We start from the raw sequence: 27,059 nt of genomic DNA on the forward strand, positions 1-27,059 counted from the left end.
AGTGATTTTGTTTTTTGGCGGGCGGAAGGAAACCTAGCAATCCCCAAAACGGGCTTATCTCGTTCACCAACAACTCTCTGGACGCTGTTTTTAGAAGTGTGTTGTTTTAAGCTTACCGTCTGTGGACGAAAAGATCCGAGACCCCGGAAGAGAACTTGCCCACGGATTTTTTTAGTCCTATCGCCCTCCCCTCCGCAACCAAAAGACCACCTTGTTCCAAACCAGCGGTGAATGATTAGCGTCACTTAGATCTAGTGTTTTCGGAACGTACCCGCTTGCTGCTTACGGTTACGCGTAAAGCCCCTTCGATTCCTTGTGTCAGCAGGTCAGAAGTGCTCTCGCTAGCTCCCCACGAGAAACGCGCTGGCGCTAAAGTCACGTCTCCGACGCTCGCGGCGAGAGTTAGAACCATTTCGAGAGGGAGGTGGGTTAGAGGAAAGAACAAACCAAACAGCCAGCAGGGAAAAACCAACCACTCAACGGAAACCGCGGCGCCGCTCCAACGGAAACCGGGGAACCGCACGGCTGAAACCAGAGGTACGAGTCGACTGTTTTCCATGGGATACAAAGGCAGACCGCAAAAACGGACTCTATCCCCGTGGGATTTTATACTCCTTCCCTCCAAGGTACACTGATAAAAAATGCAGTTTGCTTCATGCATACATTTCCTCTGATTCGGATTTGTCGTTTTAAACCCTCCTCCGGCGTTTACACGCCGCCCGTCCGCTCGTCTCCACGATCGATGCGGGGAAGGAAAAGCGGACGGTCGCCCTTCGCTACTGTCCACGCGGAGATTACCGTGTTCGGCTTCACAGCCCTCCTCCCCCCGCCCGCCCCGAGCCCTTCTCGCTACCACCCCCCCCAACAATCCCCACCCCCCGAAAAAAGACCAAAAAACAAAACAGCATAAAAATACAAGCAGTAATAGACAAACCGGCCCGGACGGGTAAGATGCCCTCCGCTAAGCGTACGTCCTCCCTTCCAGGTGGGCCCGGCGCCGGCGGGCGAGTCCCTCCCCGCCGGCCGTGGGGACGGACCGGACGGCATCGGTCGGTGGCCGGCCAGCCGGCCGGACGTCGTCGCCTTCTTCCTTCCGCTCGCCCGGTTGTCTCCTCCTGGGCCCGCGAGCAGACTGCCGTCGCGCCCTCTGACCTCTCATGAGGATACTCGGCCTCGGCAGTGATCGGGAGGAAGGCTGCCTCTCGACGGCTCGTTAGGAAGGTCATTTTTTTTTTGTTCTGTTTTGTTTTCAATATGAAACATTTTTATACGGTGGAGTCCAACCCCAAGACCTATGGCTTCAGTCTTCAGACCCTAAGGAGCGTGACTCCACTCGAGATTGATTAGCAGTCCAGCGAACGTATGGCATCACTTCAAAATGATGTGGAAACCGTCACCGTTTTCAGCTAAAGGAAAGGAAAGTTGCGCGTAAAAATGCAGCTCTGCCCTTCTGCCGGCCAGACGGTCTACCGGGACTGTGTTCCCCTCTCCCCTTGTGTGTTTGTACCGAAGCCCTGGCTTCCCGAGGCCCTTCTGGGGTGTGCGCGTGTCGGGGAGGGAGTTCTCTGCCCCCCACCCCGCTGAAAGGTGGTTTGGGAATTTCCAGCAAGGCCCCACTGAAGCTCGTAGGTACCTGCTGCCCACAGCCGGGGAAGATTTTCTTTCCCAGGCGGGAAAATGGGGCTGCTCTGAGAAGCAACAGACGGACTTGGCGGCTCTCCAGGGCCCCTGCCCTCTGAGCCAGCTGGAAAGCAGAAGGCCTCAAGTTATGGAGCAAGCGCCTTTTGGGGGTGGGGGGCAAAAGGAGTTAAGACTCCAGGCTGGATGATGGGGTCCAGCCCCTCGGAAGGACTCACTCCCCGGGCGGGGGCCGAGCCGGACACGAGCTTGTTCGCCACCGGTCCCGGGGAGGAGCCCCCCCCCGCCGAAACCGTGAATTTTTTGTTTTCCCCTTCGCAAAACCGTCTCCGAGGAGTCCGGCTTGTCCAGCTCTTGCTCTCCACCCCCTCCTGCCACTTCCTCGCCAGTCAACCTCACCGTGCGGCCCCCTCCCCAGCCCCCGCTGGGCACCCAAGAAGGCTTACCTTTCACCGTGGCGAATAAGAAACAACTCTCGTCTTGAAAGTTCTGAACCATCTAGAGTGATACAGAGCAAAGAGGGGGAAGTATCATTGGCCTTTCCTAAATTCATCAGAAAAAGCGGAAGTCACAAACATTCCCTGGGAGCACTGCTGGGTAGGGACTGTCTCTATATGTTGCCAACTTGTACTTCCCAAGCGCTTAGTACAGTGCTCTGCACACAGTAAGCGCTCAATAAATACGATTGATTGATTGATCTGTCTTCTCAGAAGAGTGGAGAGAGCCACGCGCCCTTAACCACCTCCCCTCGAGTTTGGGACCACCTGGAAATACTAAGTCCTGAGGCCGTTAAGGCGGCAATTTGCAAAAGCGCCGCAGAGCTCTGTCGGTCTTTTCAGATCATAATTTCCACCGCTCTGATTTGCTCCAATTTAAAAACGGCTGCTTTTCAACCAGTCCTGGATATCAGCATCTGTTATTGCCACGTTTTCTTAACTCACTTCCCAGAGGATGAGGGGCTTGAGCCGCCGGCACCCTCGGCGATCTCCCCGGTAACCCCGACTTCTAGCACAAAGTTTGTGACCGGCTCTAAAGACGGCCGAGAGGCGAAACGTCCGTGGAGCGACGCAGTCACGACTTTCCGAAAGCTCCCGCTCTGCTTTCCTGACAACGAAGCTGTTCTGGGGAGATGCTGCCTGGCGGTCGTCTGTTTTACCCCCTCCCCCGGAAAGGCAAGTCCCACCTCAGCGGGTGCCGGGCTACCTAAAGAGCGGCTCCTCTGTCTCGCGCAGTCGTGATGGTGAGGGGGGGCCGGTTCCCTTACCTGATCGCTAACGAGAACGTGGATGCCGGTGGGACCTTGCCTGTACACCTGGTTGATCTGGTGCAGAGGGATATTGAACACCAAAGCCAGTTTGCGGGTCACTTCCAAGGCGGCCATTTCCTCCAAGTAGATGGCGTGATAGACTGAGGTGACAGAAGAGAGCGGGGTTTGGGGTGGAAGCCTGGGCGCTCCCCTCTTGGCCCCTCTGGCTGGTCAGTCACCCCTGGATGTGTTTCGCGGGATCTGCCGCTCGAGAGATTGAGGTGGCCCTGGCGTGACCGGCCCTAACGACACACGGGAGCTCGACTTTCTTCGCCGGAGGTGGGTCGGCCCGTCTCCCAGCGGTTCTCAAAGCTCCCGACTCTCCCCGGGGGGGGGGGGGCTTCTCTGCTCTGTTTCAGAATGGGGTGCTGAGGGACCGCCCTGGGAGGCGACACCATAAGGGCCGCGATGCCATCTTCGAAGAGGAGAAACAATCGGGGAGCGCGATAAGCCGCGGGAATGCCCGCGTGGACTCCATCAGTCCTCGGGACCCCTCTATTACCACCCAGCTGGGAAAGACCAACAAATACCAACATCATTATTACTATTAATACTTGGGAGACTACAACAGAGGTAGCAGGCACGGTTCCCGCCCTCAAGGAGTTCACGGCAGTTCACAGTCTGTGTGCAGAGCACTGTACTAAGCCCTTGGGAGAGGACAACAGAATCAGTAAACATGATCTCTGCTCTCAAGAAGTCTGTGTGCAGAGCACTTTGCTAAACACAGTAAAGACAGTTAAAAGACATGATCCCTGCCCTCCGGGAACCAGCTTACTTTCAAAACAGTTCAGTGCATTGCACAGCCAATATGTTCCACATAGGCCATGATTAATGTGGTTATAGTCCAGGGAGAAGTCTCACACTTGGATTTGCCCCCTTTATTTCCCCTCCCCTCAATCCCACAGCAACTGCATTAATGTCCGCCTCCCCCTCTAGACTGCAGGCAGGGAATGTGCCTGCTAATTCTGTCAGATTGTGCTCTCGATCTTTCCTGTCCTGCTTTCAACCCCTGGCCCATTCCCCCTTCTAGACTGTGAGCCCGCTGCTGGATAGGGACCGTCTCTAGATGTTGCCGACTTGTACTTCCCAAGCGCTTAGTACAGTGCTCTGCACACAGTAAGCGCTCAATAAATACGAATGAGTGAAAGAAAAGAGGGATGAGGAGACACTCAAAGCAGAGCTAGGGATGGAGCTGGAGACGGTGGCCGTCCCACCCGGGCCGGCATCGCCAACTCCCCCTTCTCTTCTCCCCCGTCCCCCTCAACGAGATGACAGCGGTGCCACGTCTGCAGCCGTTAAACGACCGCTCTGCACCAGTGACCCGCTTTTCCCAGGGCGGCACAACGGGAGCTAAGGGGATAAGGGCGCTGGAGCCCCGTTGGCCGGGGCCGCGTACCGTAGAGGGAAGCGTTGCTGGCATCGGCCTCTCGCTGCCGCTCCTGAGGGGCACCGCCGCTACCGCCGCCGCTGCTGCTGCTACTGCTGCTGCTGCTACTGCCGCTCCTCGCCTGCTCCTGGCAGACGTAGATGGTGAGGCGGGGCCGGACCGACCTGCGGGAAAATCCCAAGGGCCCCCGCCGTGAGCCCCCGGCGGGGAGGGAAGAGAGGAAGGGGGTAAGATCACTGCGTCACGGGGATCTCCATGAGCATCTTTACGAAGATGCACCTCGCCCCAACGGGTGGACGGGAGAGGGGCCTCGCCGGGGGCCGGCGAACCGGAGGGTCCGGAGAGCGCCGTGTCGGCCGGCAGACGCGGGGCGCCGCGCCCTCGGCCCCCGAGTCGAGCCGGGGCAGGGACGCTGGGAAGTGAAGCCTAAAAGCTAGCGCCGTGCACCGTTGTGGGCCAGCCGGAACCTGCCATCCCGGAGACTGTGGAGGGCTCCCCTAAACCACAGCTTCGGTGTCTCGGCAACCGAGCCGGGCGTCTTCAAGAACTCAGTCCCGCCCAGGTGTATTTCTACCCATCTGACAGTCTGCCCTTGGGCTCACCGCTGCCTGAGACGTATCCCGCGGGATACCCGGCACCGCCCGTGGCCCCCGATCGACGGGAGGAGCGTGCGAGGCGGCTTCGGGCCCAAAGGCTCCGGCGGCTTACCGGGATTTCAGTGCATTGTAGAGCCGGATTCCGTCGGCCGGGCCGCAGATCTGGACCAGGTCCTCTCGGGTCAGCTTTAATAAATCGGCACCTGGGGAGAGGGAAGGTCAGAGGACCGGCCGGCGTCAGCAACCGTTTAGCGGAGGGTGATGAGAGCGACTCGTGGGCGCTCTCGGCCGTCACCCCGCCAACGGAGGCGGCCGGTAGCCCGTGGCCAGCAGTTACTGTTGTGGAGTCGGGGTGTGGACCAAAGACCTCGCCGGGCAACACCACGCGTGTGGAAACCATTCCATTCACCTGATCCGGGCCAGCCGCTGCCGAGGGGTTCGAGGCTCCCCAAGTTTCGGGGGAGCCGTCGTCAGCCGGGCCCTCGCTCGCTCAGCCCGTCCTTCCCTCCCTCCCCAGCCAGCCGCAACTCACAGGGAACGCCCCGGACAGGGGGTGGTGGGCGGAGCGGAGGAACATCTCCTAGCCCTTCCCAGGTGGAAGATCAGGCCGAGTAAAACGCCCAATTCCCAAAGGCTTCTACGGACTCTTTGAGCTTCCTCGCGTGCCCCTCCACCGCCCCAGGACCGAAGGCTTCGGTATTTCCGTTTTCCCCAACTCTCCCTGCGAAGAACCTGATTTGGCTGGAATATAGTCAGGAGACCAGGGGCCAACAGCGGTCCGCACCGCAGTAGAGCCGTGGCCCGTTATTCCCAGCTGCAGAGCCGGGGCCTGTGACCGAGCACCGACGGCCACCTCCCCCGTCATCCTCAAGGCTCACAGATCCCCCCCCGGGGGGTGGGACCCATCCGAGAGTCACACGTACCTGAGAAATTGGAAAAAAGCCTTGCGTACGTAGAGAACCTGTGTTTCAGCAGCCACTGCTGAGTTTCCTGGATTGTGGCTGAAGGGTAGAGTTGCTGCGAAAAGTAAAGCGCGGAGAGAAGGCCGTCGGCGAAGGGTCCAGGAGAGACGGGCACCCGGAAGCCCGTCCGCCTGACTTTGCAGCAGGGTTTTAGAAGCGGAGAGAGCACGGGCCTGGGAATCAGTGGACCTGGGTTCTAATCCCAGCTCCGCCGCCGTGTGCCTCCGTGTCTCGGTTCCCTCATCTGAAAGTGGGGATTCTCCCTCCTACTATACTGGGAGCCCCAGGTGGATCGTTCTACCTCACATCCACCCTGGCGCTCGGTACAGTGCTTGGCACGTAATAAGCGCTTAACAGATACCACTATTATTTCGCCTCGACGCCAAAACCAGGCCCCGAAAGCAAGGGGGGTCGGGCCGCTCGGGCTCGGCCTTGGCACGGCAGGGAGGGTGGGGGATTACTCACTTCTCCAGAGCCTTGCAAGATTCCATCTCCTTGATGATTTGGGGAGGAAGAGTTGCTGAAAGAGAAGAGGAAGAGAGGGACCTGGGATTAGTTTCCCCCAATTTTTCTTCAGTCCGGTACGGAAGGACTGGAAAGCCCAACTCCGCTTCTTCCACCCATCCACCAGGCTCGGACCGAAGGCCTGGGCGGATGCGGCCGCCGTCCGGGAGGTGACAACCGGCGAGATGAGGGTCACCGAGATGCCCGGTTCCTCCGTGACTACAAATCTGAGCAGGAGGCGACTTCCCTAAGACAGATCACCACCACGGCAGGGAACCAAAATCAATTTTTTCGGCTTCCCAAAAGCAAGAGAACTCAACGGAAACGGTGGCAATAACGGGAACGGCTCATCTGTGCTTGGCTGGATAATAATGATGGCACCTGTTGGATGACAACTGCACCTGGCTTTCAGAGAGACGCTTTAGGATTTTTGCCCAGGAAAAAAAAAAAATCAAGGCAGTTCAGTGTTTTGTGTATAGATCTCCTGGTACCAATGTCAAAATACACTAAGGACAACATCCTCTCTCCTTCCTTCCTCCCCTCCTGTGGCTTTACAGATCTGATAAATCTGATTTCTGTTTGCAATCCAAATAGAGATGGCCCCAAAGTATCAGAGTTTCCCATCCCCAAATATGTAGCCCGGGAGGGGGAGGGTGGGAGAAGTGATCACACCTTATTTCCTCTTTAGTTGTCCCAATGCCTGGCAGGGCAAAAACAGAACTTTGAGCTACGGCGATGTCAAACAGAGGAATAATAATAATAATGATGATGGCATTTGTTAAGCGCTTACTATGTGCAGAGCACTGTTCTAAGCGCCGGAGGGGGGATACAAGGTGATCAAATTGTCCCATGTGGGGCTCACAGTCTTAATCCCCATTTTACAGATGAGGTAACGGAGGCTCAGAGAAGTTAAGTGACTTGCCCAAGGTCACACAGCAGACATGTGGCGGGGCCGGGATTCAAACCCATGACCTCTGACTCCAAAGCCCGTGCTCTTTCCACTGGAATGAGCACTACATAATGGTTTTGATCGTAGTACAGTGAGGATGCCTACTTGTAACAGTGAAAACGATCACCCGGGCTACGCTCCACAATCTCCTCCGGACCCTTGCGATATAAACCGATTGGTCAACGCCTGGGCAAGTTTTCTTTCTGTCAGGCAACCGGCTCCTCCCGCCACGCTTCCCCGGTCCAAGACCAAGATTGCTCAGGGCAGAGACAAAATCAAATCAATCAATCAATCGTATTTATTGAGCACTTACTGGGTGCAGAGCACTGTATTAAGCGCTTAGGAAGTACAAGCTGGCAACATATAGAGATAGTCCCTACCCAATAGTGGGCTCACAGTCTAAAAGCAGTCCAAAAGCAGCCCCAAGAGTGCCAAAAGGAAACGTGACAAAGAGTAGCAAGCGAGGGACAATCCACCTTTCAGCCTCGCCTGTCCATTCAACTCAAACACCGTCAATCCCCATCCCCGGGCAAGCTACACCTACGACTCATTCGGGCCAGCTTAAGGGGGCAAAAAAGGATGCAGAAGTATCAATGTCATGGATGATGGGTTTTTTTTTTTCCTCTCCCAATTAGTCACCAAAAGAGGCTGCAATTTTCTGATCAGAAATCTTCCCCGGGAAATTATACACCTAATGATGTCAAAAAGTTAATAAAAATTTTCTTGGGGGGTGGGCAGGGGGGAAGAGGAAGAGTGGACGTATCCAAGCATTTATTTTGATTACTCTGTCAGTAAACACTTTCGTATCCACATCCTTCCCCACTCCCCCACTGAAGCCTTTATTTTGATTACTCTGTCAGTAAACACTATCATATCCGCATCTTTCCCCACTCCCCCACTGGAGCCTAAGTTCCTTGAGGGGAGGGAATGAGTCGGTTGTTCGTTTTGCCCTTCCTAAGCACTCAGTAAACTGTGCTCAACGAATACTGTTAATATCATTATAACATCTCATTTTGTGTCAATTAGCTAAAGTTGGGGTACAATTATTACTGAGCAATTCTAACCTAGAACCGAGCAATAATTTCCTATCAGTTGACCTGCCTGGGCCTTCCCTCTTTCTCCCGGGTAATCAGACAACAACTGACTTTTCATTTTAGGCAGGGAGCTGCCCACCTTAACCTCAACCCGGCCTTCCCTCTCCCCCGCACCCCATGTTTTCAAACATCTTGGGGTTCAGACCGGAGGGGACGTGCTAAAACGTCATGGGTGTTTCCAGGGGTGTTTCCTGTTGAAGAGCGCTCCAATTAAGGAAAAGGAGAAAGCACAGGCCTGGGAATCTGAAAGACCCGGGTTCTAATCCCAGCTAGCCCACCTGGCTGCTGTGTAACGCTGGGGCAAGTCCCTTAACCTCTCTGTGCTTCAGTCACCTCATCCGTAAAATGGGGATCAAGACTGCGAGCCCCATGTGGGACAGGGACTGCATCCAACCTGATTACCCTGTATCTACTCCAGCGCTTAGTACAGTGCCTGGCACATAGTAAATGTTCAATGCCTTTTTTTAAAAAAAAAAAAAAAGGGTGAGAGAGACAGAAGGCAGAGCAGGGCACAGTCTTCGCTTCACCTTCAACTATGTCCACCGGACAGTCACTTACCTATCTGGGACACTGTAGGTATTGTGTTGAGTAGAGGTAAAAGTCGGAGTCGGAGTGGGACTGCTGTTGACGTAGGTCGTAGGAGTATCGGGCCATGGAGAGCACTGAGGGTGAAGAGATAAAAATTAATATTAAACTGGGAAAACCAGCCAGTCATCTCGACCACCGTGAAACAGAAGTTACCCCCGCTAACCTAATCCAGTTCAATCCTGGCCGCCTAATTTCCACCAAGCCCAGTCCCCGGCCCCTCACCTCTCATCATCAATCATCAATCGTATTTATTGAGCGCTTACTATGTGCGGAGCACTGGACTAAGCGCTTGGGAAGTACAAATTGGCAACATATAGACAGTCCCTACCCAACAGAGGGCTCACAGTCTAAAAGACTCTCAGACCCGACCCGAAAGGAACCAGCCCCACTTCTTCCCGCCGGGCAGATAAAGCCCCACTGGAGGACTATCTAGCCTTTAAATTCTCTTCAGGAAGACACGATGAAGACCCTGATGATGGAATCACTAGAGAGGTGGGAAGAATTTAAGGTATTAGAGAGAGCTATGCCTTCTCTTTCCGTCACGCCTCGCTCTACCGCGTCCCGTAAACCCCTCGGTTGCCCCCCGTGAAGCTCAGGGACCCGAGAAAAAATTTGGCTCGGAGAGGCATCGGCTAATCTGGCTCACAAGCGGGTCTCGGTTACTTGTGGCCGGGGGAACTTTCTTTCGGTCGGCCTGCCTCCCTCACGGCGCCCGACCGCTGGCTTCCCTTTGCCGTTTCACCGCCGCCCAACCTCAGTTTCCTAACTCTACTCGGTTAAACCTTCCCGGACGAGAGGGGGGAAAGGGGCACCGTCGAAGGGAGCCAAGTGCCCCGTGCCAACGGACCCCGATCGTTTCCCGGGCAAAGGTGCGGGTGGCCCCACGGCCAATCCCGAAGCCCTCGGCGCACCGGATTTCGGGCGAAGGCTCGGACGAAGGAAGGTGGGAAGGGACAAGGCCACCCAAATCGGCTCCGGACCGTCGGGGAGCGATGACGGAGCCATGGGCCAGTCGCGCCAGGAGGGGTTCAAGGCCTCTCGAGATTTCGTTCGGCACCCGGGGCGCTACGCCTTCGGGGCAGAACCCGCCCGTCGAGCCGACGGAACTGAGCAAATCCGTGGTACGTCCAATCCAGAGGGGCTGCATCAAATTCTCTGAAAAGACCCTCGAGATACGGCCTACGGCTTCGAAGAAAAAACGCCCGTGAGCTTTTTTGCGGCACACTTAGCGAACCCTTAGCCAAGGCCGGGAATCGTTCCTTCCTAAAGCAAACCTGAGACGAGGCGGTCTCGGAGACTGACGAGAATCTGGGAGAGTCACCCGGTGAACCGGGCCTGAGCCAAGCGTTACATTATCATCATCATCATCATCAATCGTATTTATTGAGCGCTTACTATGTGCAGAGCACTGTACTAAGCGCTTGGGAAGTACAAATTGGCAACATATAGACAGTCCCTACCCAACAGTGGGTTATCCCCCCGGGGACGGGAGCTTGGGGGCACGCTGTCAACCTTCTCCTTCCAATCAGAGCCGCAGTCGCTGCCGTGGCGGCTGCTACTACGGGCCTGCTCGCCCTAAGTAGGGCTTGCCCGCACCTCTGCTTTTCCTTATTTTCCCTCACGGGCCCGGGCTAACTGCCGAAGCCTCCCGGGCGGGATCGCCGACGATCCCATTCCGGTGTGCCCGCTCGCCCCGGGTGCTGCTGACTTCTATCCGCGCGTCGCCTCTCTTCGCCCCCCCAGTGCCCTGCTCAGCTAAGCTCGTCTCTACGAGCCCTGAGGCGTTTCTCCTTACGACGACAGGTGGGCAGGGTGGCATCTGGATGCCTGCTGCCTCTTCCTCCCCCGGCACCCAGCCGCAACCCCCAGCCCGTTCTACGTTCGGCTCAGCATTCCCTAGGGAATGGCAACGATACGGCCACAACGGTGGCCGTCGGCACTTACCCCACAGTTGACACTTCCAACTCTGTGCAACTGGGGAACTAACAGCAACCGCGGACATTTCAACCCTCTCTCGGCCTGAACTAGGCGCCAAGCAGCGTGGCCTAACGGGGAGGGCACAGGCCCAGGGGTCAGAGGATCCTCGGTTCTAATCCCGGCTCTGCCACCTGCCTGCTGTGTAACCCTGGGCAAGTCACTTCACTTCTCTGGGCCTCGGTTCCCCCATCTGTGAAACGGGGATTAAGACTACGAGCCACAGGTGGGACGGGGACTGATTTGCTTGTATCCACCCCAGCCCTTGAAACAGTTCCTAGAAAACAGTAAGCACTTAAACGCCAACGTTACTATTCCTATAATAATAATACTGATGGCATTTATTAAGCGCTTACTATGTGCAGAGCACTGTTCTAAGCGCCGGAGAGGTTACAAGGTGATCAGGTTGTCCCATGGGGGGCTCACGGTCAATCCCCATTTTACAGCAGCGTGGCTTAGCAGAAAGAGCCCGGGCTTTGGAGCCAGAGGTCGCGGGTTCAAATCCCGGCTCCGCCACTTGTCAGCTGTGTGACTTTGGGCAAGTCATTACACTTCTCTGGGCCTCAGTCACCTCATCTGTAAAATGGGGATTAAGACTGTGAGCCCCACATGGGACAACCTGATTACACTATCTACCCCAACACTTAGAACAGTGCTTGGCACATAGTAAGTGCTGAACAAATACCATCATCATCATTATCATCACTGTATTCTCCCAAGAGCTTAGTACAGTGCTCTGTACACAGTAAGGGCTCAAAAAATCCCACTGATGATGATTGGAAAAAAACTTGAAAATGAAGATGAGGCTTCATTCAGGCTGCTGGCCTGAATGTTCTGACCGATAAATTGAACATGAAATGACCCCCGATGCCCTCACTACGCTCTCTCACCCTGAACGTTGGGGAAAAAAGAAAAACATCAAGGCCATCAGTTTCATTTTCTTCCACTGCCTGTTCTCTATGGCCCGCTACGTCCGAGTGCAGAGACTCGCAGACCCCGTCGTCTACTTGACGGCACCAAATCCGGACTGCCGGTGCGGTGTCGGGGGTTGTCACTGACCGCCCCCCCAGGGACTAGAAACCCCAGATTGAGAAACTGTCCGTCGGGACGTACGAGGCGAAGCCAGGCTGGGTGGCCCCACCGCTTGAGACCTATGGAAATCGATCCGGCCTCGGTGAGTCTGTCAGACGGGCACGCTTTAACAAACTCAGAAGCAGCCCTGCCTAGTGGAAAGAGCTTCACCTGCCTGCCGAGGTGACTTTGGACGAGTCACTTAACTTCTCTGGGCCTCAGTTTCTTTACCCTTAAAGGGGCGATGAAACCCTTGTTTTCCCTCGTTCTGTAAACCGCGAGCCCCGTGGGGGATAAGGACTGTGTCTGGCCTGAATTTCTTGGATATACCCCAGCGCATAGCACGGTGCTCCGCAAATAAGTGCCTCACAATAACCACGGTGGAAGTCATTAAGATGTCACCCGAATCCTACCCCGAGGCCTACGAAGTGTTTCGTTTTTGCCTGACGCTCCGCTGCTGCTGACGGAATTTCAACTCCGTTTCAGACGAGCCTCGAGCAGCCCCTTTTGGGTGGTCAACTGATCTAGTTACGGCGGAGGAGCGGCGGGCCTGAGAATCGGAAGACTGGGTTCTAATCCCGGCTCGGCACTTGCCTGTCTCTTGACCTCATGGCGGGTCCCTTCACTTCTCTGTGCCTCAAATTTCCTCATCCCTTAAATGAGGACTCGCTATTTTCCTTCCTACTTAAGACTGCGAGCCCCGTGTGGGACAAGGACTGTGCCCGACCCGGGGACCCGGCCTCCTGCCTGACCGATGCCACGGCTCTTCTGGAAGGCTGCCCGCCCAAGTGAATCCTGCCACTTTTCCAAAAAGAAAAAAAAATTTGAGACGTACTCTGCTTTCTTTAGCAGGAACCGGAGGTGAGCTCTGCCTAGACTCTCTATCCCCTCACCCAGACCAAACACCACTGGAGAGACACCGGGCGGCAGGCAACACAGTACAGTCGCCAGGAAGATGTGAAATCCCAGGCCGCTGATCACCCGGAATGGGGCAATCCAAGAAGAGAACGGCCTCGGGCTCCGTCTGACCCATTTCTTTGGCTTAACTGGGCCGTCCCAGTCCACGAAGACTCCGCCTGCTATATCGGGATGGCCTGAAATGAGCGACACTGGTCTGGTGGAAAGAGCACAGGCCCGGGAAGCGGAGGACCTGGGTTCTACCCCTGGCTCTGCCGCTCCTCTGCTGTGTGACCCTGAGGGGGTCACTTGGCTTCTCTGAGCCTCGGTTACCCTGTAAAATGTGGGGATTAAGACTGTGAGCCCCACGTAGGACAGGGACTGCGTCCCACTCGATTATTCTCGTATCGACCGCACAGTTTAGCATGGTGCTTGGCGCGTGGTAAGCGCTTAACAGATACCATTAAAAAGCACCCAAGTCTTCACCTGGAATAAAGCTCCTGGGAAATGGGAAGCAGAGAGGACGTGTCAAGACTGAGTTTCCTCAAGCGGCTTTTTTTTTTTCTAAGCTTTTGATTGGAAGAATAATTCTGGCCTATCCGGAGGGCGAAAATCAGCCGTCCTCTCTATGGGAATTAAACCGTAAATTATAAACTACTTATTTATTCTAATCGATGTCTGCCTCCTTAGACTGTAATCTCAGCGTGGGCAGGGAATTCTGTTGCACCGTCCTCTCCCGAGCAGCCGGCAGCACGGTGCTCTGCATTCGCTCAATAGCTACCTGATGGAGGGGGAAGTGGGAGAAGACTCGGGATGCGGAGCAGTGCCACGTGGAGGGGGGCAGGGTGCCGGCCTGGGGAGATAAGATGGGACGGGACGCGGGGCCTGGCGGGGAGAGACGCGGGGCCTCTGGCCTCCATCCTCCTCGGGTTAGGCAACAGGCCGACGCCAAGGAAAATGTTCTCGTACAGTCGGGGCGGCCGGTCCGGAGCCGATCTGGGGGATCGAGTCGTTAAGATGGGGGAAGATCTCCAACTAATGTCCGAAGGACGGAGGGCGCTGGATGGCTAAGGCCGGCCCTCTGGCGAGAACCCCTACTTCCGCAGCCTGGGGGGCCAACTGGCCCGCTCACTCAACCCCGGTGGCCGTCGGCTCCCCCCGGCGGAGCCTCACGCCACCGCCCACTCTTCCCAACGGGGCCTTCTTTTGTCTCGGCTGACCTGGGCAGGTCTCTGGGAGAAAACGAGGAACCGGTTGGTGACAGACAAGGGCAGGGGAGACGGTCTTGTCAGAAGTATATTGGGCCGTCAGGACGAATCCCTTCCGAGCATAAAGCTCGGGTGCCCGTCCTTTCTCTCGCCCCAGTTGAGGGCACATAGTGACTCCCCACCCACCCTGCTCCCGGGCAATCGGCGGCATCGGCTCCACTGTTACCAAAACCGAGTCCGAGCGTGAGGGATTTTCGGGCCATTCACTTTGGGCTAGGATCATTTACGTACAAACTGTTATTATGACGGTATTTGTTAAGCACTCACTACGAGCCGAGCACTGTTCGATCAGGTCGGACACAGTCCCTGTCCCACACAGGGCAGGGGGGGAAGAACACATGTCAGTGATCTACGTGAAAGGTATTACAAGTACCACCAACCAACCTAAGCATGAAGCACATACAAACGCGCCTGTTTACAGGCACAAAAACAACGTGTGCTGTAAAACAGGGAAGCTTCAAATACAAAAAGCTCCACTTTACATTCTAAGACTCTCCCCTTCTGGACTATAAGCTCGTCGTAGGCAGGGGACATATCTATCGACCCTGCTACACCGTACTCTCCCAAGCGCTCAGTACAACGCTCTACACACAGTAAGCACTCAATAAATACAATTGGCGGAAAGATCTAGCAAATTATTCAACGGTAGAGGGAAGGGGGGGGAGGCGGCTTGAGGTTAGCTCTGAGAAACTAAATCGCTTTTGGGTAAAAATCACCCAGGTCACAAAACTTGCTTAGACTTAAACTTACTCCCAACTCTCACTCTCCAAACCTTGGCACGGCCTCACTACCAGGTGAAATGCTTCCGGGAGAGAGCGTGCCGATCCATGACGGATCTTCCCTCCTGGATCTTCCCGGGAGTGCCCGGGAAACTACACAGATCATTCCCTTCAAACGGCATACACTCAACCCCTAAGGATGGGGAATTGAGCCGGTGACTCACTAAATAAATCACGGGGTGGGGAGGGGAGAGAATGAAAATCAGAAAGGCCGGCTTCAGATACAATAGCCACATAAAAACATTCTTTCAAAGGCTGTCTGATTCCATCAAGTGTCTTCCCAAAGGCGTTTGCAGATGTCATATACGCGTAGCTCTGTTATAGGAAGTTATTCAAAGAGAAGCGGGCCCCCAGAAGCTACAGGCTGAGGTGTCCTCAGGTCGGGGGCTACCGTGTGACATTTGAGGTCAAGTTTCACTAGCTCCGCTCGAAACTCCGGCCCGCGGGACGAGCTCCAAGGGAAAGCCCGCGCCGCTTAGAAAAAGGGAGGCCCTCCGCACTCGCTGATAGAGCAAAAAAGCACAGATGGACGCGAACCCGCCGGGAGACAGAAATAGGCACACTAGCACCTACGGAAACGCAGAGGATTTGCTGCCGTCATTGCTCGCAGATGCTTTAAAAATCCACTCCGCCGGCCCCAGGTGCAAGCCACGGCATTTTAAAGAGCGACTGTAAAACCTGCGTACTGCTGCCAACTAATAAAGGAAGCCCGTTTTAGGGTTCTTAGCTGTGTGGGCGTTGTGGGCACACGAGGGTGTGCGTACGTGCGCTCTTTTCTCTCCCGCCCCCCACCCCCTCCGCCCCGTAGTCCCCACTACCTCCGAAACATTTTTTTTTTTTCCTCTCGGGTTCAAGTGTTAGATTTAGGAAGCTTTTCCTCACTGAAACACAAACAGAAAGCAATTGGTCTAAACAGGAGCAAATTCGAGGAAGCCGAGGCCGGCCCGCCAGCCAGATTGGGTTTCGACTTTTCGCCGTGGAAGTTGGTCCTAGATCTAACACTGCACAAGGTGTCTTGCACAATGAAAAGGTAAGCAGAAGGAAGTGTCCCTTACACTGCCTCGCTTTGCCAGAGAATCACCGTAGTCTGCTGGCAAAGTCCGCTTGCTGGACTTTTTCTGCTCAGGGTCAACTGCATCTTCACTTATGGGCTCAAGTCTCATCTGGACAAACACCAAAGATTGGGATCAATTGTTTTTCATTATACAATGAGGAAAGAGCTCATTACCCTATTTCCGACCTAGTCCTTCCAGATACGTGCCTCATCCCGCTGCGCCTTCGCCCCTGGGCATCAAGAGCATTTACTTTTCCGTTGGGATGGCCCAACCGGGTGGAAAGCAGCCCGGACCCCACCTGAAAATTTGGCTTCTGCCCCCTAGGATGATGAGGGACCGCCGTTTGGAGACTCGCTTTGGGATTCCAGCACCTTCTAAATTGAAGGTCCTGCCGCACCCAAATGTGTTTGAATACCCTATCCCCGCTCGACCCCAAATTTAACTCTTTTTCCTTTCGCATCCTCCTCAAGCATAACTCACCACTACACTTATTTCTCGCCTCCCCGCCCCCGCAGAAGGCCCCCCACCTCTTCCTTCCACAATTTCTCTCTCGAGGCTTGCTAATACGCAGGGAAAACGGTCTTCCTCTGAAAACCCGATTCGCGTTACCTCCGTGAGGATCGTGGTGTCGTACGAAGGCTGATACTTTTCCTTCTCGTGGGCCGTCCTCTTTTCCATCTTCTCTCGATCGGTCTTCTGCTTCCTGTCTGCTCCTTTGGGCTACAAGACGGAGAACCGTGTGACCGAGCTAGCTGGTACACGCGGCTCAAATCCTCTTCGTACGTTTATAGGCCCGCTTCCCGTGCGCCACGCGATCGGATCGGCCGGGGCCCCTATCCCACGGGCTGAGGAGGAGCAGGGGGAACGGAGGCTGACGTCAACTGCGCAGGAACTAGATCCGACTTCTCTGTCTCAGCGGAGATGCGAGAGCCTCGGTCGCGTCCTCGAGTCCTCCGTTACACTCTAAACTCCATTCATCCCAGTCTAACCTGTGAACGGTACCTCTCTTGCCTCCGCTACCTCAGCTTGGAACTTCCTCCTTCCCTCCCTCCCTCTGACAGGCCACATTCAAAGCCCTCCTGAAAATCCCTCCTCGTCTGGCGAGTCTTCCCCAGTTAATTCCCGGCACCCGAAATTGTGTGAGCCCGCCCATCAAGACCAGCACTTGGGAACCCATCTTCAGCCTTTTCACATAGACGTTTATTCGACTGCACATTAAGGGGTTGATTCTGCAGCTCTCTTGGTAAATATTTCTACGCCCACCTCCCCCCTTAGAATGTAAGCTTCCTGTGGGCAGGAAACGTGTCCCTTCTTTGTAATGATGACGACGACGGTTACGCATCCCAAGGGCTTGCAAATCTCAAGCACTTAGTACGGTTCATTGGACCAAGTGAGCACTCGATAAATACAATACTTCTTCTAGCACTTAGTACGGTTCATTCGACCAAGTGAGCACTCGATAAATACTTCTTCTACTAAGCTCTTTGAGATCATGGATCTTTTACTGTGCACTCCCAAGTGTATAATCCCCGCCCACAGTATGGTACATGTGACAAATTCAACATAAAGGATGAATTTCCACTCCTCTAGATTGTAAGCTCCTTGTGGGAAGGGAATGTGTCTACCGATTCTTGTCACACTGTACTCTCCCGAGCGCTCAGTACAATGCTGGGCACACAGTAAGCGCTCCATAAACGCCACCAACGGACCGAGCCTACCTTAAAGACTTTGATTTGGCAGCTGGCTGAGTGCAGATGATCCGTGTATTCCCCGCTTTCGGTCTGTTTGAACGTGTCGACCTGAATCCGGAAAGGAACTCCTTTCTCCCCACCGTGCTTCCGGGGGGTAAACTCTGTGCTGATGCAATGTACCTGAAAAACCCATTCAAACACAGATGCATCTTCCTTCCTTCCACCCTTCTTCCCTTCCCTCCCTCCCAGGATCATGATTCAGGCCTAACTGATCAAATGTTGAACAGCCAATCTGTGGCACACCTCAAAAAATTGCCACTGTAAACCCAAGGCCAGCAACAAAAACCAGAGCCCACCCACTCCTCGTTAAGGGTCTATAAAAGGCCTCTGGCGTTAATGAGCGTAATGCAGTCGGCACGGTAAATAGCTAGACTCTTTAACTTATATGCAAAATGCATGTTGACAGATGGTCCCCTCTAAGTTCTCTATGTGATGTACCTATGACGGACGGACGGATGGACGCACACACCACCCCACTGCTCCCCGCACCTAGTATCCCAGCATGAGAGCCCCGGGACAGTGTCATTAGTGAAAGGGACCTCCTGGTCCCAGGGGAAAACACGAAAGCGACATCCGACACAGGGTTCGATGGTCACGGTCGGATGCCCCGCTTCCGTGGACCGGTCCCTGAGGCTCAGCCCGGCCCTGCTCACCCGCAACGGCCTCAAATGCCTAGCAGCTGCCCAGCGGCGGCCGCACGGCTTCCTTCTCTTTTCCTCCCCCTTGCGTGAACCCTCCGCGCATCCGAGAGGCGGCAGGGGATTCCCAGGGAGGGCGGAGGAGGACAGACGGGCCGTTGGCGTGGGCACGGCAGGGAAGAGGGGTGGGGGTGATGATGGGTGATGAGAAGAAGAGAGAAGAGGCCAACGGGCTCCCACTGCTCTACTCCAAAGAGGCAGGGGCTGGAAGGTGAAGGGAAGGGGAGGAGCTGCAGAGATATATTTATTTGATGGCTCAAGAACAGCTCTCCTTTGTTCCTCCAAAGTACCTCCGCGCTCAACCGAGATCCAAAGGCTTTAGATGAATTCTAACCCCGAACCTCCATTTCCCAGTCTTTATGCACAAGTCCCCACCGACCCCGCTCTCTTAGGGCAATCGCAAATGGGTTTTTGAACCATCCTTTTCCCTGAGACGTTTACGCTTCCGCGTTGTTAGTTTCTGAAGCTAATCCACTTGGGGGTCGTGAAAAAAGTCCGGACGGACTTCTGTCACTTTTGACATCTACGTGGGTGAAAGAAAGAAGGCGGAAAGGCAAATATGTTCGTTCTCGTTGGAACCTCTTGCAGAACGGCAAGGAGATCAACGCAAACCCTCGGCCCTTAAGCTATCAAACTTGCTGCTTCTTCTCCCGCACGGGTCTGACGACAAATTCAGAAGAGTCAGCCCTTCGTTCTCTACTCCTAAAGGGGCAGTTTCGGAGTGGACACGTGAAAGTACTTTGAGTTGTAAAGGAAACTGGATCGGAATCTCCCGCCTTGAAAATTTCACAACATTTACCCTGAGAGCCTTTGGTTTTGGAAAAACGAAGACAGGAAATCAAAAGATGTGCGTCAAGAGACACTCGCTAGTCAGAAGAAACAAAGTTATGCACCGCAAACACGTCACCATCCAAGGCCGTACAAAAGGCCGAGTTAGCAGTACGCTTTCAATAACGTACAAATCCAAACCTGAATAAAAGCAGATGTGCGTTTCGTGGGGTCCCACAGAAATTCAACCGCGTTTAACTGGCTTGGATTTGTCCTTGTGTCAATTACTCCAACCGACACTGGAATATCTGTGAAAAACAAAAGCAGAAACACAATTCCATTACTTGGAGGTCCAGCTTAAAACTGGTCTCAGATGGGTTACTTCGACGTTTAGGACACAAACTACTTCACCTTTTAACACAACTTCAACATTAATGTTGAAAAATTTACCCTGACGCTAAAATGGGAGTCGACATCTTCGACGCAGTAGCCACCTAAGCCCTTAGAACAGTGCTCAGCACGGAGTAAACGCTCAATACCTGATTGACTGATCGAATAAATGCCAAGAGCTCACTCCTACACTTTACAGTTAATTCATTTATTAACAAACCCGTAGCAAGGTCTTCCCCAAGGCACATGAATCTGTGTGTCTATGCGAAACCTAACCTTTTTGTGGTAATTCTAACAATTTATGACAAGTCATCACCAAAAGGCTATGTGTCTATCCTTCGATCCGTGGTATTTTTTGAGGGCTTACTATTGCAGAGCACTGTACTAAGCACCTGGGAGAGTGCAATTTAACAGAATCAGCAGCCACGCTCCCTGCCCATAACAAGCTTACACTCTAGAGGGGAAGACACCTTCACTAATGATACCTGTTCACTCATTCCATCATTCATTCAATGAGCGCTTACTGTGTGCACAGCACTGTACTAAGCGCTTGGGAGAGTACACTATAATAATGAAAGGACACAAATAGAAGCATCTACAGGTGCCTTTTGATCTCAATCATACCTATTGAGCGCTTACTATGTACTGTGTGTTAAGTGCTTACTGGGCTTACTGGCACTGTGCTAAGCGCTGAGATGGACATATGCGAGTCAAGTTGGATCCAGTCCCTGTCCCGCATGGGGCTCACAAGCTTAATCCTCATTTTCCAGATGAGGTAACTGAGAAGTGATGGGACTTGCCCAAGGTCACCCGGCAGACGAGGGGCAGAGCCGGGATTAGAATCCGGTCCTTCTGCCTCGCAGGCCCCCCGTGCTCTACCCCCTAGTCAGACAGTCAGTCGTATTTACTGAGCGCTTACTGTGTGCAGGGCACCGTACTAAGCATCTGGGTGAGTACAATACAATAGACAGACACACCGCCTGCCCACAACGAGCTTACGGTCTGCTTCTTGGCGAGCTTGCCGCTAACGGACGGCGTCTCTTGGGGGACGTGAAACGGCTTTGTCCTCCGGCCCCCGTGAGCGCCCGGGGTTGGGAGGGTCCCCGAGCGTCCCGGGGCTTCCCCGCTCCTCCGCTTACCTAGGTCAAGGAGCCGGTCGCCGGGGCGATTCCACTTCCAACCCTCGAGCTGCTGGTGCTCCGTGTAGCGGAGTCGCCGGTCGTGGAACACCACCCGGATGGTGCTCTACGGGAGAGAAACGGGGAGAGGCCAAAACTCAGCTCCTCGTCTACCGTCCCCGGGGAGCCCGGCTACTCCCGGATGACCGGGAAGCCGCGGGAGGACGAGCGGAACCGGGGGCGTGGGGAGTCAGAAAACGCTGCCTGCACAAGCGAGCCCGGCCTTTTGAAGCAGCGTGGTTCAGTGGAAAGAGCCCGGGCCTGGGAGCCAGAGGTCATGGGTTCTAATCCCGGCTCCGCCACTCAGCTGGGTGACTTTGGGCAAGTCACTTCACTTCTCTGGGCCTCATCTGGAAAATGGGGATTAAGGCTGTGAGCCCCACCTGGGACAACCTGATTACCTTGTATTCCCCCCCCCCCCCAACACTTAGAACAGTGCTTTGCACATAGTGCTTAACAAATGCCACCACTATTATTATTATTATTATTTTGAGGGCTAGAGGCTAGTTCGGCGCCTCGCTTTTGACTACAAGGTGGCCTATCTTTATGGGCCGAGCAACAGTTTTATTTACTGGGCGCTTACCGTGTGCAGAGCACCGTATCAAGCGCTTGGGAGAGTACATTAATACACCACCACGCATCTCCTCTTGACTGCAAGCTCCTTGTGGGCAGGGGGTGTGTCTACCTACTCGGTTACACTGATCTTCCAAGCGCTTAGTACAGCGCACTGCACCCACTAGGCACTCCATAAATCCCACTGATTGACTAAGAGGAAGTTGCTTATGCCCTTCAAGGTCTTACAGGGAAAGGTGGCGGAACTCACACACACGCTCAGGATGACTGGAGAGGTCTGAGTATTGATGCTTGGGGAAGGGGGTGTGCAAAACGACAGTAGGAGCAGTCGTCTCCCTTCAATGCTCACACGCAGATTTTATCCCTAGGATTCTAGGAAAGCTTTGACGCTTACAACTGCTGAGACCGTTGTATTCTTTTCTACTTTCCCGGGGCGGTGGGGAAGGGGCCCATTTTTCCTTTCCATAAAGCTTTGCTCCCAACTTGTCTAGACCAATATTCATCTCACGCATTGTTTTGAGCTCTACAGAAAATGTAGCTGCTTGGCTTCTTTTCAGGCCCGACGATAAAGCCAAGGTAACTACAAATGGGAAAAAAAAATCCAAAATTATGCTCAGTTACTTCCTTTAACCGCTACTTAGCCCTCTGTCCTAGCTTCTTTGTTTCCCACTGCTACGTTGGACTGTTGTGTCCGTTGGTTACGTTTCCTGCTTGTCTTGTTCCAACTGTGATCACTACCACTGAAACTGCAAGCCTGCACGGAACCATGTCTAATTTGCTTTCCTTGGGCTCAGCTTCTCACGTAGTAAGCCTTCGTACACACCACTGCTACTACCGCTATTACGGACAGCAAAGCTCTACCGTGTTAGTTCAAGGTGCCCTTTCCCTTAATAATACGTGAAAGGCCCTATGAAAAGTATTTACATATGCACACACAAAAATAACTCAAAATATTTCTTTTTTCCTTTTCAGTGCTATTCGACTGTGTGCCTATAATCTACTGAGCTTACTGCTTACAAAAATACATTGATATTGCCTGTCCATTTTCTGGATCTTGGGGCATACTAATACCCTTTCTTCTGGGGAAGTACATTTGGTTAGGATTCTTGCTAAGTACTCGGGGAAGCGATTAAGATGGCCAGTTGGAGGTACGGCAGTAATAAGAAACAACGTAAAGTAACCATTTCAGCTTTTCGCCTGCTGTGAACTCAAGTCATCTGCAGCTGCTGGGAATAATTAAAAAGAGCTAACAGTAGTCACTCTTCCTGCCAACTCTGAAAGCAGTGGGCCCAGCAGTTCAAAAAGCCACCACTGGCAAAGGCACTTTGGTTTCAAATACAGAAAGTCTTAATAACCAAGCAGCGTTCATTTTACGGTGTGATAAATAAACCGATTCTCGGGGCCAACCGAACAGGACATGTATTCCGTGGAGAAAATAAGAGTTATCTTTCAATCTGGTTTCAGCAGCTGGCTTATGTTAGACATTCTCTCTCTCTCTCTCTCTCTCTCTCTCTTTTTAAATGGTATTTGTGAAACATTTCCTATGTACTAAGCACTGGGGTAGATATGAACTAATCAGATTGGACACAGTCCATGTCCCACATAGGGCTAACAGTCCCAACTTATCCAGAGCTCCCATGATCTAATTCCATTTGCCCGCTGGAAGAGTGGATCTTTTCAAGAATAATTTACCGACGCCAAAGAGGGAGGCAGAGGGGTAAAATCCTGGGATGTGGTTCTGAATGTGGTTATGTCGTTTCTCAATATACGAGTATAGTATTCTTTAGGCTGGTCACGTTGAGCCTACTCATTTGAGACCCAATCCTGCCTCCTTCACAAATACTTCTGCAAACAGCACAGTGAAATACTGTTACATTCCGACCTGAGAGTGGATTTAAAAATAATGCTTCGCGTTCACTGTTTTTAAATGCCTAACCTCAGACTCAGAAGTTCACAGATTTTCTTTTCTCTCCACAAGGAAAGCTTCCTGTAGCCACAACCCAGCTAAAGTGCTTGGGAGGGAAGGCTGGGAGGAGTTAAAACAGATTTTTGGAAGGGCAGCAAGAGGTGGGGGCAGGAGGGAAGAAAATACCGCCACCAAAATCATTCCTCAACACCGGCTCCGTTCCATAAGGTCCACCTGTGGCAACATTTTATAGGCATAATGGGAGTTCCTCACCTTCACTAACTTCCCACTGATCTCTGGAATATCTCCCATCTTCCGGTTATCCAGCATTCTGATTTCGTAGGACTGACCTGTTTTAAAGAAATTTCAGAATTACACACACATCACCAGTTACCTTTAATATAAAGGAATCAATGCAGCTATTTTTTTTTCTCCTCCCCACAACCGCCCCCAAACTTGAGCTGAGAGAGAGGCGGTCGTATATCAGCAGTATTCCCCATCTCTGGAAATCACGAATACATCTCCCTCCCCTCTCTCCCAGCCTAGCAAAAAAGGATTCAGCAATGACAGCCACTGCTTTCTGCCACTGCCACAACAGCTCTCTGACGTATCCTGGGGTGGGGAGACAAACACCCTTGGCTGAAGACATCGGGCACAATGAAATCTTAACAAAAAATAAGGACGCTGGATGGGATTCCTGAAAAAGTGGTCTTGGGGACAGTTCAGGAAACAGAAGAGGGAAAGCAAACCCTGACAGGACTGCAGACGTCGGACAAACATTCCACCTGCCTGGAGTTCAAGAGTTATACCAGGGATCAGCAACCCAAAATGATAAATTCATCCACACAGATGTGCACTTAGTAGCTTTAAAAATGTCTGTACAAGTGGCAAACAGCTAATCTGAAGGCATAAAAATTTAACAGAAGGGGAACAAGTCTTAAGGAGCAGAGTGAGCAGGTATGGGGAGTTGGGCCTTGGGCCTCTATTTATCGATCTGTCAAGTGGGAACGACCCCAACTTCCTGCCGCACCTAATGGTGAGCGATGAGTAGAAGTGAAGCCATTTGGTTAAAAAAAAGAATTCATATATTTTGTTGAGGAAATTAGGCAGTGAGTCTAGGATCGTTTTTCTCATTTCTTCTTTTTGGTACAGAGCTGGCGGGTGACTCACTGACTAGATCTTTGGAGAAATCTGACTAGGCTCATTATTTCTGGAATAATAGCCGGCCAGGCTGGCTCAGGGGATAATTCAGGCCAGTCGGCTTTGCCGGCTGTTGTGAACCGACATCGCTTTAACCTGGGAGTGAACGTCAATGGTCATCAGTGACTTAGGGAAATTTTTCCAGGTTCATTTGGAAGAAAAAGGATAACGAGCGGCTAAATGAGCCTTCGAGGGTATCGGCTCAGCCCTGTGGATGTTCTGCATGTGTTGCCATGCGACGAGATGTGGGCTGGATGGATAAGCACCAGAGTGGTAGCTGAGCAACGTGTTTTGCGGATAAAAGCCGCTGAGAAAAGGTAGGGGGTCTTCAGTTTGAACTGCTCTCGGTAAAGACAAACTGTCTTTTGGTTCCTATAACCCGTCCACCTGTTCGCCTGCTTTCTTGCTTCGGGTTCCTAGCAGGGCGGTGGTTAAAAAGACAGGACCATGGCGGAACGGATGAGTCATTTGAACTTTTTAAAAAAATCGTTCCTCAGCCAGCTTCATTTAGAACATAGCATTACTTAAGGTCGTCGCTTAATTTTCGGAGTCTTGAGTCTGGAGATTTTACTGAAAAACATGGGAGAGACTATATGCAGTATAGGAAACTGAGGATTTACGTGACTTAGGAACTGGTATATTTTTAAAGGAATCTTAGTATAACTCACCGCATCCAAAAAATACTTTAAATGACATCAATGCTACGTTTCCAAAATTAAGCGAGTCCATTGCCTTGTTTTATTAAAGGCAACCCCCTGCATTTTATAACTTACAACGAATCCTCCCAAATGTGGTCAACCGTTATTTCTTGAATGTAGTAATCCGGACTGTGGTCCGCTTGGATAAATTCTATATTATAAATGATTTATTTATTTAATAATCCGTCTCCCCGGCTAGTCCGCCTGGATAAATTCTGTATTATAAAATGATTTATTTGATACCTGTCTCCCCCTCTAGCCTCTAAGCTCATTACGGGCACAGAATGTGTCTACCAACCCTAGTACAGTGCTCTACACATGGTAGGCGCTTTCACTGACCGACTGATAATGCCATAGACGCAGATTTTACTGCAGAAGCCAGCCAGAGAAAATGGCCACCAAAAGCAGAGAGGGAGACAACTTTACAAAACGGAAAATGTGAATAAGGGAGCAGGTTCAGCACTGGGAAGATACAGGGGAGACGACAAATGGGAACACGTGGGGAGGAAATTCCAACCGGGGCTTTCAAACTGCAGTCGTCCCTGAACTACTCTCTGCCGAGGAGGAAGGAGGGAAGGGGAGTGAGGGGTGGGTGTGTGCGAAAAAGTAAAAGGGGAGAGTCAGAGCGGAAAGGTCAAAACTCCTGTCCGCCATCTCTGATTTTGGCCGGGGTGCCCAGTGGCTTTGCCTTCTCTTTCTCCCCCACCTCCTGCCCACCCCTTGACTGGGGATGGCTACATTTGGCCACGCCACCCTGACTCCAGTTGTAGGTCCGCTACAGTGGGACCTGGAGATGTCATCATCATCAATCGTATTTACTGAGTGCTTACTATGTGCAGAGCACTGTACTAAGCGCTTGGGAGGTACAAATTGGCAACACATAGAGACAGTCCCTACCCAACAGTGGGTTCACAGTCTAAAAGACTGTCATGTGACGCCCCATGGCCCGGCGGATGGTGCCCGGGCCTGAGAGTCCAAAGGACCTGGGCTCTGATCCCAGCTCTGCCACTTGTCCGCTGGGTGACCTTGGGCAAGTCGCCTCACTTCTCTGGTCCTCGGTCACGTAGCTGTAAAAAGTGGAGATTCGATCCTCTTCCCTCCTTAGACTGTGAGCCCCATGTGGGACAGGGACTGTGCCCAACCTATCCACCCCAGTGCTTAGAAAAGTGTTGGGCACAGAGTAAGTGCTTAACAAAGACCATAATTATGACAATCCTATTCTGTCACCTGGACGGCAAGCAAGCAGCAGTGTCTGTGGACCCTGAGATAGAACCTGGCCGTCTGCTGGGCCCTGGGGGGAAGGGGTAAGAGGGGCAGGGGAGAGTGGCAAGTGCCCCAAGGTGCCCCTTCCCCTCTTCCCCCTGACTGCAACTAAATCCTGAGGCTCCCTCCCCGGCGGGTGGTCCCCCGCAAGCCGCTCCGTCCCCAGATCTCGGATCCGGAGCAGATTCTGGTTCAACTCTCTGGTCCATCAGCCATCGATCCATCAGCGGTATTAACCGGGTGCTTACAGTGTGTTAAGCGCTTGGGGGAGTCCAAAAGAGTAGACGGACACCGACCGATCGCTGTCTCGGTTCCACGAGTGATAAAGCGGGGCAGAGTGTGTCCCTACAAAATCCGCCCCGAGGTCGCAGGCTGCCACAGGCTCCTGGGAACCCCTCAGCTGCCAGCTCCTCTCCGGAGCCCCCCCTGCCAGATGGGGGTTGGAGGGGATGGGTAGTCATGGACTCCCCAGGTTTCGCGGGCCCAAACATCAGACGGAAGAGGCCAGAAGCCCCGCCAGGCTCTGGTCCCCCACGCCCCGGCCCCCAGCTCAGCCGCCTGCTCCC

The 27,059-nt window shown here is 53.2% G+C and overlaps 1 protein-coding gene across 4 annotated transcripts in view; it reads right to left on the bottom strand.

Annotated features, from left to right (window-relative positions):
• Nucleotides 1–883: 883 nt before the first annotated feature.
• Nucleotides 884–27,059, bottom strand: part of UBP1 (upstream binding protein 1) — a 65,454-nt gene continuing 39,278 nt past the window's right edge. Inside the window, exons 3-17 of one of the 4 annotated variants that reach the window (XM_038760299.1) lie at nucleotides 23,606–23,682; nucleotides 20,815–20,920; nucleotides 19,487–19,593; nucleotides 17,787–17,939; nucleotides 16,678–16,788; nucleotides 16,069–16,176; nucleotides 8,995–9,098; nucleotides 6,355–6,409; nucleotides 5,851–5,944; nucleotides 5,040–5,130; nucleotides 4,341–4,495; nucleotides 2,903–3,045; nucleotides 2,085–2,136; nucleotides 1,634–1,744; nucleotides 884–1,406 (exon numbers count right to left, since the gene is read on the bottom strand). In XM_038760299.1, the coding sequence (XP_038616227.1) occupies nucleotides 1,369–1,406; nucleotides 1,634–1,744; nucleotides 2,085–2,136; nucleotides 2,903–3,045; nucleotides 4,341–4,495; nucleotides 5,040–5,130; nucleotides 5,851–5,944; nucleotides 6,355–6,409; nucleotides 8,995–9,098; nucleotides 16,069–16,176; nucleotides 16,678–16,788; nucleotides 17,787–17,939; nucleotides 19,487–19,593; nucleotides 20,815–20,920; nucleotides 23,606–23,682 (1,505 nt within the window). In that variant the 3' untranslated portion in view covers nucleotides 884–1,368. The remainder of the gene's footprint in view (nucleotides 1,407–1,633; nucleotides 1,745–2,084; nucleotides 2,137–2,902; nucleotides 3,046–4,340; nucleotides 4,496–5,039; nucleotides 5,131–5,850; nucleotides 5,945–6,354; nucleotides 6,410–8,994; nucleotides 9,099–16,068; nucleotides 16,177–16,677; nucleotides 16,789–17,786; nucleotides 17,940–19,486; nucleotides 19,594–20,814; nucleotides 20,921–23,605; nucleotides 23,683–27,059) is intronic. The other 3 variants (XM_038760308.1, XM_038760318.1, XM_038760326.1) reach the window with 3 other exon arrangements.

The sequence above is a fragment of the Tachyglossus aculeatus genome, chromosome 2 (genome assembly GCF_015852505.1).
Source record: "Tachyglossus aculeatus isolate mTacAcu1 chromosome 2, mTacAcu1.pri, whole genome shotgun sequence".
Taxonomy (NCBI): Eukaryota; Metazoa; Chordata; class Mammalia; order Monotremata; family Tachyglossidae; genus Tachyglossus; species Tachyglossus aculeatus.